Genomic DNA, 11,721 nt, shown 5'->3' on the forward strand with positions numbered 1-11,721 from the left:
TTCTAAATAACATATATAAAAAATGTCTTATCAATAAGTAAGTGTAAACTATCGTTTGGCTATAGCATTTTCGTGACGGTATTTTGCAACAAGAGACTCATATGATTCATTCATTTACCTGTTCAAAATTTCGGCAGCAACACATTTCTCAAAATTTTCCTGAGTTTTTCGCTACACTTTTTAAGCAGCTAATCTAAGTTACGACTATGTTACGAAACCATATAAAACCCAGATACTTGGAAAGTGATAGCAAATATGCCGGTACCAAGGAACCAAAAGAGCCAACGAACTGTTTTAACAAACATGTTTGTTTTTAAACTAGCCGTTTCAGTTAAGTTCTTCGCATTGAAAAGATTCTCTTGAGAGCATTGTTTACCTACTTAACAACATGTTTTTTTTACCCAACAACACGGGTAACGGGCCAATGAGGTTCAAGCACGGATTGAGAGAAAAGAATTAAAATTGTCATCATTCGAACTTGAACTAATCAGCTGTTTAGGCCAATTTAATTTTTAACGAGTGGTGAAATTAGCATCGATCTCTAAATAATAGAGATCGATGGAAATTAGTATTTGGTAAATGATTCGATGTATTACTGTCAGTGGCAATGAGAAGTTATAAACAAAAACATAAAACCATTTTAGAAGACGCGTAGTGATGTAAGTAATTAAAATACTGTTGTAGGTAAAGTAGTGTACGCAACTCGCGTAGATAGTGTTAACAACACAAGTAGACATTAAGGTACGAGCCTTTTAAGCGTGGATCTGGCTTTACTTTCAATTTATATACTTGATTTTACAGATTATTAATAGGTACCGATTGCCCGTGTTTTGCAATAATACTGTAAACAAAATTACAATGAGGAAATATTTTACCACGTATAAGGCGGTATGATTTTATTTTAAAATTTGTTTATTTAACTTCGTTTGCTCACTTTTGGCTTGATACAAAGCATATAGACAATAAATATTATTTACTATGTTAACAATGATTCATTACATAATTGGCCAAAGAGCAAAATACCTTTGCGAAGTGGTTAGAATTTTTAAGAGAACGTCCTATAAACAAGAGGAATTATGTTACCTGCCTCTCTTAAGCCCCTTCAAGTCAAAACAACTCAAAGACACTGAAGTAAAGCTTAAGAAGAATGCTTCTGTTGATTTACGAGGTACATTCCACGATGGCGGCGCCCTTTATGTTCCAAGGGGCTCAAAAGATTTGTTCTAGCTACACACAAACTTTGGAGTTTTTATTTATTTATAATCTATATATTTGTAGGTTAATGCATAATGCATTTCCGTTAAATTATTTATGTTTTAATAATCTTCCTATATAATATAACGTTAACATTACACGATATTTCAACTGTAACCTTAACTATACGCCCTTTTTCCTCTAAACTCATTTTTATCATATTTTATAAGATACATTGTTATGATAGATTGTAGATAGTATAGTCTAATAGGACTATAAAAGTATATTTACACTCATAGTGTACTTATCCCAGTGAATTTAAAGACAGTGGTCGATCACAATCAAGGCAGATCTGTTAATTATTTGACTATCTATTAATAATAAAAACCAATTAATAATACCACCCTTAAAACATGCCTTTTTGTATTAGTATTTACAAAAGACTGTCATTTTCACCTTGTGTATAATTGGTTTTAATTCTCAGAAAACCCCCCATTTTAACTAGAACTCAAATTATCGTTACCCACTATTTTATTTAACACACAGTGCATCAATTTAGCTTGGTAAACATAAGTTGACATTGATACCAAAGACCTTTAACAATAATTCACTGTTGCAAGGGTTGGCAAACTGCCACACTGAATATCTAGGAACAAGAAGGTTTGCATGCCCTTTATGGAGATCTGACTATTGTACACTTGGCTTGTATTGTAAAGTTAATAACTTACTTGGACAACATAGTTTCTATTTTAAATTATCACTCTCCTATTTGGCACAACAATGGGATTTAATAAATATATATATATTTGTTTCATTACTTAAAATAAGTTAATTTGTACTTATTATTTATAAAATACAACAGCACAATTATATTGGGTGGTTAGCCAATACAATTCACTAACGAACTGTGGCTAGAGGCGAGAGGTGCGTCTCAGGAAATGCTGGACCGAGGAAGCGGGGGTATAATACATCATGTGTGCCGTAGTGCATTTCTTTTTCAGTAATGCTTGAAGAATATTTCAGTCTTTTATAATGTGTTTCCTCTGTTGAACCAATTCACATTTATTGACGGTTTTACTTTTACATCTCATTAACTATGCGTACAGAACATAACACATTAATATGTGTTAGCATAATGTTAGCAAAGTTAGCATAATGTCTACCATCCCATTGATGTATTGTCCTAAGTCTATCTATTTTCTCACTTTTAATACTAGCTTAGACAGCCTAAACAAAGAGTTAAGGAACCTTATATTCATGTTTCTCAAGCAAAGTATTTTATTCTTAAAATATACACGTGACATTTATAAATACTCTTATAAATTTATATTTATCAGAGCTAACATAATCAACGTCATTTAAGAATGTTAATAATGAACAAATTAATTAAAAAGCTAACCGTTTTCAAACATTAAGGGAAAACCATAAATTTATCAAAATCTGATTTTGATAAAAGTATTCTGTTCAATGAATGAAAATGTAACAAAGGCCACAGGCTGAGATGAACATGGCGCATCATTGGCTCCATAGTGAACATCCAATAGGCATTATATTACTTGAAAGATTAACCCCGTCACAGCAAAATACTAACTGTACGTTGTGTACGTTAAAAATTGTTTCAGAGTTTCAATTTCTTTCCAGTTCGACCATTAGTAAATAAAAATAATAATTCTAAAATCATTTTTAATAGATACTTATTTATGTTCAAAAACATGGTCATCTTTTAGATGACTCTTCAGTTTTAACTAGAAATGTTAAAAAAGGATGCATATTAAAATAATATTATAGTCTAGTCAAGTTCTGAAATGTCCGAGATTCAGATATAATTGTAGTTTGTTAAAAATCCCATGTATTGATCTAATTTCAATAGGCTATTCGGGTACCAAGTTACTCCCAAAAAACAGCGCATAAAGTGCTTGAAAATCTCCTACAGTCATGCCTTGAGTTATCGCCATTATTACATGTGGAACCCCAATTCGTGTGTTGCACAAGACCCCGTTTTATCGCTCAAACGTCATAGATCACCGTAGATTAATTAATTGCGAGGTTCAATATTTTTCCTACAGTTACCTAACAATGTACATGTTCTCTCACTGATTTGAGAAAGCAAAGTGGCCAATTCGCTCATCAGTGAGACAATGTTAACATTGTCTCACTCTAATTACTTTGTCTCACTCCAGATTTGCAACGTGAAGGCACGAAATAGTGAGCGCGTAACATGCAGGCATCGTCGTATGCGCGCGAAATACGTTGGCAGCACTGGCTGTAAATCAGCTGGTCAGCTGTTGTACTGTTGTATTTGTCACTTCACATTAAATGTTATATTACAAGTTCACTTCTGTGTAAAAATAGGTTATGTTTCTTCACCAATTTATTTGTTTTGTGGTAACTGTAGGAAAAGTATAATGTGCAACTCGAGTTCAAAGTACAATTGCCTCACTCGAGAAACCATTCCTCACTCGCCTGCGGCTCGTGAGTAAGGATTTCTCTCGAGTGAGTCAATTGCTCACTTTTCTCACTAGTTGCACAAATAACTATAACCGGCCAAAATATTGTTTAAAACCGATGTATTTTACCATAGACAAAAAATATTTCCAAACTATAACATTTTTCTTACATTTGTCGTCCTCCAATATAATGACGGCATTGGTCGCGCCTCTGAGTTTCCTCATGACATCATCAACTGCTCTGACAATCACCTTGATCGGAGTCTCCACGTGTACATAGGCGACGTCAGCAGTCTGGACTAGTGTTTGTAGCCTAGGCCATGTCGTCCATGTTAGGTCTACCACCAACAACACACCCTTCGCCATCTCGCGACATACTGCAACAGGTAAGAAGAACTTACAATCTTGTTCAACGAATTTCTTTTAGCGAATTTCCCTATAGGGAAGTAGCTATTACCGTAGGTCTCATGGTAAGACCTAAGCCCGGGACCGATTTACTTTTTCATTTTGATGTCCCCAGAGGCCAAAAACACCATTCGTTCAAATTTTTATATATCTATATATAGATATATATATATATATATATATATAGATATATATATATATAGAGAGATATATATATAAATATATATATATATATATACACGGCCGCGCCCGGGAAGTCAGTCACATGAAATATACACTGGAAGTCAGTAAGTTGCACCCCCCAATATATTTCAAGACTATGATATATATATAATATATATTGGTAAATATCTTAAGCCTAGACATTTCTGAATGTATATATCTCTTTTTTTCTTAAAAATACTAAAATATAATTACGTAAAAACTGCTATGCTAATGCAGTCACCACCACATTTGCACGGGAAAGCCAGTCACGTAAAATTTTTGCTGCTAAGCCAGTCACTATATATTTTACGGCATACCACTGGAATCCAGTCACTGAAAATCTACCGGGTATCCCGTCACTTCAGTCAATTTCATCCCTGCCCTTTTACTTTGTATAATATTTATTTGTTCTACAAGCTTGAAAATCCGCACCTCAAACAAACGGATAATGCTTCAAGCATTGCGCACTCTCATAACCAATCTTTCGCACTTCATTTTAATTAGTTGTCTTCCAGATTACTTAAAAATTACTATTCTACAGGTTAAATACCTAAATGCCAATGTAATCTTTGGTCATCTTAATGGCTATTGTCCTGCCAACTGTGGATACAAATATGTACCGAGCTAATTAGCAAGCGCAAGGGGGGGAGGGAGTTATTGCTTTATAGTCGCACAAGTAGGCCTATTTTTGAGTCCTTGGAGGCAAGCAGCCATCTTGGATAATTTCAAACATTTGCAAAATTTATCGTCCAAAAATATTGTTTCAAACACCAAAGTGTATATAGTTTAAATATCTCGTATACTGTGGGATTAGAAATGTTCTTTGCAGTTTTGAATTATTCTCCAAGGGAGTTCACAGTTATAATACGAAAACAATATCCTGTGTTGCGCCGGCCGTAGCACATAGATAGTTTTCCCGCCTCAAACAATCGAGGGCGGGGGGAACAAGGCAAAATTCTTGTCTCTCTTGCGGCGAGAGGCAGGGGCGAACCTAACGGGTTCCATTGATGGGCTACCCGGCTACCGACCGACCTGGGGTAGCGACTAGCGAGCCACTGGATGTTTGAAGGTTCGGCCGGTTATTTCCAACTTATTGCTGGTTCTCGAGCTTACTGAGCTCGTTGTACAGTGAAATCTTACTTCCAACTTCCCTATTATATATAGCCACAATCGAAGCGATTTTTACATGAGAATGAAGATATAGACTCAGTGATGTGTGGTTACTTAATCAAATCATGTTTCGTGATTGTTTATCTTATAACGGCCAATAATTAATCAACTTATATTTTCTTTATTTTTCGATTTATTATCTATATAAATTCAAGAGGTAGCCCTGTACCTGGTTAACACATATACCGATTACTTTTAACGTGTTTTCTTTGAGTTACGCCCCATGGGATTTCAAAGTTTCACAATGTTTACATTTTTGAAGAATGTAGATAAATGTAGTGCTTTGATTTTACGGTCCAAAAGGTAGAATCTATTCGAATTGTGAAACTTTTAATTTTTGCTACGAGCCTGTTAATTGGAGATTGTGACTTTCTTAATTTAAGGAAAGGTATTAACATTACGTGTTTGGAGTGGGATTTGATATATGTGACGTGTATCAAACTTTTTCTCTTCAAAATCCTCCGATTCAAAACACGGGTACAGCAGCTAGGTTTATTAGAATTCAAAAGTTTTTTATGATTAAAATTGTCCTCCAATATTAAGAAATTATTTTCCGATCAAGTTGTTTAATGAATAAATAATTGTTTTGCCAAATTATGTTTCGAAAACAGGAACTCAAAATAGATCAGAAAATAGATATTTTAGTTCAGAAAACAAAGCCAATCAAATAGGCCTACGTACTTTTTAAATAAACACACTGGTCGGATGGTTTGTAAATTGTTCTTTATTTACTTCAATAAACTTCTAATAAAAATCAAGACTAATGACTAATGACTCGCGAAAGCTAATCGCAATAGGAATTGAATCCTTATAAACGGCATATTAGGATCTGTAGATATTAGTTTTATTTTGGCATGATAATATGTTCCATTTGCCTACTCCAGCAATTACTTCTAGGTTAACACTTTTTTCAGACACACCTAACACAACCAATCATACTCCATTAACTATAATCCAGACCCTTAAAATAAGGAAAAGTCTATTTCAGCTTTATAATATGTAGTATACATATTACAGTACATATTACCATTGACTATTGCTGGCTACTGACATCGTTGCTGGGTCACAACAGTTGCTATAGCACATAATAAGTCATTCCATCAGTTTGACTTGGTAAAAACCATCGTGTAATTGGCAGACATCAGTAATTTAGATCAGCGCAATCTGTAGGGGGCTCACATCAACTAACAAATTTTATTAAAAACCTGGCTACAACTTTAACATGGGGATGGAATGTCTAGTTGTTGTATTAATAGTCAAAGACCTTTGACTATTACATATCACCATATGCTTTAAATAAAGTTAAACCACATGTTTTAAAGTAAACAAAGCAGACATGACCTAGATTTCCATGCTATTTAAATGTGAATTATTTTATTCCGTAACAACCTTTTGGTACATAATTAAGAAAAATGAATATTTTTCCCCAAAATTTCATGCCCAGAGCTTTAAAATGAGGCCTCTCCCAGCTTTCTACAGCCTCCCGTTCGCTCACAATTTCATTGTAAAATTTTGGGCTTACGGAATTAGATATATAGATATAGTTACGGTGTAGGTCACCGTACACTATACGGTGTATTATATATAGTGTGGCATATTGATGCTAATCCTGACATTTGGATGGTATATTTACCATTTTATATAGTTACGGTGTAGGTCACCGTACACTATACGGTGTACTATATATAGTGTGGCATATTGATGCTAATCCTGACATTTGGATGGTAGTCACATTAAAACACATCTACTTAACTGTTTTTAGTCAATTACTTTAAGGACCAAACGGTTTGCAGTTTGATAAAACATTAAAAAAATATTGTAATACAGGCAATTGAAATTATTTTAAGTTTTACAAATAGTCTTGGTTATACAAGCGAGTAGTTAAAATTATACTTTTGAAATCAAACGAATTCGGAGCACATGAAAAGAGCCCGAAATTTTAATCCCCAAAAAGCTTTACTAATCTTAAGAGAAGTGACCCGGGAAAGAGCCCGGGTCTCCACAGGTACCTGAGGAGGAGGACGCTGACTCGTGTTCTGAAATAGCGTTGTGTCTGGTTGGGTTAGGTTAGGTTAGGTTAGGTAAACAGACTATATCTTTTAGTAATGTAAATATCTTTTAATAATCTAAATTTTAATAATTCGTCTCTTAACAGTGTATCTTTTAATATTGTAAATAAATTAATGTATTTCAACTGTGATTGGTTCTTTTTCCTTTAAAGACTCGTTGTGAAAGTTCTAGGAAGAACCCGGGCTCTTTTCGCACCGTCCTTTGAGGGACCTTGGAGGTCCGGGCGCTTTTCAAGCGTCTGCCTGAGTTTTTGGGCTCTTTTCATGTGCGCCCAACGAATTTACCTCCCAAAGTAAATGTCCTTTACCAAAAGTTATAAATAGCTTGTAAGTTAAACCCCATAAAACATCCATAACGAATCTCAAGTAACTTACCAGCCTTATTGTCCGTACATACATAGCTATAATAACACGTACTATTATATAAAAATCTAATGGTGTCTGTCTGTATGTGTATTACTAATAGGCGCAAAAACTACTGAACCAACTGGGCTTAAATTTAAAAAAAAATAGCTACCATACCAAGAATGGTAATAGGACTATTCATACTTCGATACGACCGTGGGCTTTGCCCTTTTGGCTTTAAAAGTTCTGATGTGAGGATTTCAAAAGTAAAATTGATTTGTCTCCATTGGTGCAATGAGAAAACTCATTATGTTTGTTTACATTTCCTTTGACATTTCAATGTAAACGAGAAGAACTGCCAAATTGCATATTTGACAATTTCAGACAGCTGATCCAACAAAATTAAATATAATATTTTCCATAACTATGCGGTAGGTTTATTTTAATCAAAAAATTTATATCATGGATTATTTATTCTAAAACTATGTCAATGATTATAGAAATAAAAAAGATTCTATAACCGTTGCTGTATCAACTCCGGCTCCGTCTTGGATTTTTTAAAGCGTCTAAGTTATGAAAATAATGTTATTGATATATTTTCATGGAAACAGTATGAAAATTACAATGTATAGATGGTTTGTATCAATTTGCACGCTATTTTTTATAAATTCGAACTGCTTAACATGTGTTGGATAAACTTAACATAACTTGCACTTCACATTGATTTTTTATATTTAGGTAAATTTAGTAATTGTGTTTTGCTACACCACTGATTAAATCAAACTAAGGAAAATATAAAAAAACTTAGCTGTACACAGTGTTCTTTTGTTTCTAAAATAAATGAAATATCTGTTACTATGTTTACTTATATGGTAAGTGTGAAAATTTAAAGGCAATGGACTATGGAACTAAATAAAAGAACTGGTTTGTATATTACGTTGTTCGTTGATATTTTTGTGGAGTAGAATCATAGATGCAATGAACATATACCGTATGTCTATTACATTTTTTTTAGTTCTTCATGTTTTGATAATCATATTAGTTTTGTCTGCCATCCTAAATGATCAATTTCATTTGTAAATTAAATATATGTACTAAAGAAATAAAAAATAGGGCGTGGATAGGTTTGTTTACCTTGGGGCAGTGCTGAATAGCAAAAACACTGTTGCGCAAGAAATCACAACCCGAATCATGGCTGGTAACAGATCATATTATGCTAACCTTAAGATCCTTAAATCCAAGCTGATGACCCGCAAGACAAAGATGAAGTTGTACAAGACTCTTATTAGGCCTGTTGTTACGTACGGTGAAGAAACCTGGTCCTTTTCCGCATTGAACGCCATGGCCAAAGGGTTGAATTTTGTTTGTAAAAGCGTTGGTGGATGTGTATATTATATAGGCTACAAGAGATTTAAAGATCAAAATGTTTCTATTCATGCAATCTTCCCGTTGCAAAGCACGGGTACAAAAGCTAGTAGCTTATAAAGTAAGTAGACAGCTAACAAGTTGTCTTGTAAATTTAAAGGTGACAAAATTGAATGTGGTCACCCAATTGATCCTTCCTAATTTTTATTAATTATCTATTATCATTGAGATAGGGACACCACCGAGGTGCGTTTTTAGTTAAACCCACATATGAAGGATGAGTGTAGAATGCTGTGAGATTATCTGCGTATCCTTTGCACTGACTAAGATAAGCCGTTTCATCAGTTAGGATTATTTTCTTTTTTAATTTCAATGATCAGGGGCTGAGTCCAGTTTCGGACCATCAACAAGCTATGAACTCGTCTCAGGGTCGAAGTGGCGACATTTTGATCGTTATGCGAGCTTTTGAGTGTAATGTGATGCTTCTATTATAAAATAGGTTATAATGAGATGTAGATCGCGCTAGTGTCCATTGTCGTCTTCAAAGGCTACTTAAACTCAACGTAACGCTAATCATCATCTAATGTTCATTATTGGTTTTGAAAAAACGTGATTTTTATTCCACAGATACATAAAAATAACCCTATCATTGATGTTGTGGGTACGTTGGAATGTATTCCACTCCCCAACAAAACAGTGTCCCGACGAGTCAGTTTAGTAAACTAGTTGTTGTACTCAGGTAAGCCTAGTTAATTGTCTAGTCTCAAATCATGTGATACCAATCATATCTTATATAGGCCTAGCAATACAAACTCTGTTATTTCTCAACGAAAGTGTCGAGTTTTATGTCAACTCCATTGTTGTGTTATTTTGCATCTGGCCTTGGACGACTTCCCCATCAATAGATACTGTAGTTTCGTCACCTTGATTTTAGTCTTACAAACCCTGACTTTCTATATGTTTCAACAATGCTTTTTTAATTCATTTCCTATAAAAGTCGACTCATTTAATTACGTACCCTAATACGCACTTGAATAAAATTAATGTAGGAATATTGAATATGTTATTCTTGTGAAGTAACGTGTTCTTTTAGCGAATTTCCCTATAGGGAAGTAGCTATTACCGTAGGTGGCACGGTAAGACCTAGACCCGGGACCGATCTACTTTTTCATTTTGATGTCCCCAGAGGCCAAAAACACCATTCGTTCAAATTTTTATATATGTGTGTATATATATATATATATATATATATATATATATATATGTCCATCCGCACGATAACTTGAGTAATTTTTGTCCGATTTTGATAAAATTTGGTTTGAAGGTGTAAGGCGGGATAAACTTGAATGAGTTCGCGAACCAGCATGATCGGACTATGGGAACGGGGGTTTATGGGGGGTTTTATGGGGTAAAAATAGGTTTTTCCCATTTTTGACCCTAAAACACAAGATTTCACAATTTCTTTTTGAACCATTTTGTAGAGCTTAAAAAAACAAATAATTTAGTATATTGAAGCATTATTATGCGCCTAATTGTTACGGAGAAAATTCAAAAAATTTTAATTTTAAAATTCCCATGTTATTCTTAAGGAGAATAAGTCAACTGTTGTGGTTTGGTTGTTTATGAACATATTTTGATAAAAGTTGGAAAATACATTAATTTCTTACTAAACCACAGTACCTTTTAATATTCTACATAAAAAAAACTTTTTTACCCTCCCTGTTGCAGCAAACCTAAGTACTCATTAGACTAGTTCTGTTTAAATAGGGAATAAATGTGATATTTTTTAGGAGACATTTTAGCTTAAATCCAATCAGGCAAATGGAAATTTGCTAAGTCTGCAGGTTTGCTGCGGCGGGGGTATTGTTTTTATAAAACGTTGTTAAAATATCTGTAATTTTCGTTTCAATGAAAGTATAGGGTCCTAAAACATTGGGATGTACTTACCATCACTGTACGCCGCGGCCTCTTCCCCTCTACTGACTCTGACGGTGTGTATAGTCCGTGTAGAGCTCACTAAACTGTCCGTAAACGCGCCAACATCCCTGGAGCCCATCTCCGTCACAACCACTGAAAAAACTCATGGACATTTTTTAGTGGTTTTCGATCTCTTTAGGCCTTACATTTATCCTTCCACAAAAGCCCCGGGCCTGTGCATGGAAGGTATCCAGCAAAGCAAGGGAGAGAGCAGGTAAAGTACTGATATGACTCGCTGAATTGTACAGATAAATGAGTAATGAGCCGACTAGAAAAATTTCACTTTCAGCTCTAGGCCTAGTAATGAAAAATACTGTTATTAAGCCAGGCTTTTAATATAAACTCACTAGCTCAATCTAAATCAAATCATTAAGCATAAGCCTTCCTTAGCTCGCTCATTTTTGCAAACGTAATTTTCAATAGGTGTAAACGTATGACTATTTGAATGTGGGTCAAATCGATCGTGTATTTTTAATTAGCATAATCAACCCTTTTATCTCTTGAGGAGTATATTGCGTCAAGAACATCTTGGTAGTTGATAAACT

General features: G+C 34.3%; 1 protein-coding gene across 1 annotated transcript in view; it reads right to left on the minus strand.

The window, feature by feature from the left end:
• The window catches only part of LOC128997746 (uncharacterized), a 45,736-nt gene extending 34,571 nt beyond the window's left edge, over positions 1-11,165 (minus strand). The window contains exons 1-2 of the mRNA XM_054423406.1: positions 11,147-11,165; positions 3,812-4,018 (exon numbers count right to left, since the gene is read on the minus strand). Of these exons, the coding sequence (XP_054279381.1) occupies positions 3,812-4,007 (196 nt within the window). The 5' untranslated portion in view covers positions 4,008-4,018; positions 11,147-11,165. The remainder of the gene's footprint in view (positions 1-3,811; positions 4,019-11,146) is intronic.
• Positions 11,166-11,721: the final 556 nt, after the last annotated feature.

The sequence above is a fragment of the Macrosteles quadrilineatus genome, unplaced genomic scaffold (genome assembly GCF_028750875.1).
Source record: "Macrosteles quadrilineatus isolate MER2022 unplaced genomic scaffold, UCM_ALF_1.0 Scaffold_1__1_contigs__length_201487025, whole genome shotgun sequence".
NCBI lineage: Eukaryota > Metazoa > Arthropoda > Insecta > Hemiptera > Cicadellidae > Macrosteles > Macrosteles quadrilineatus.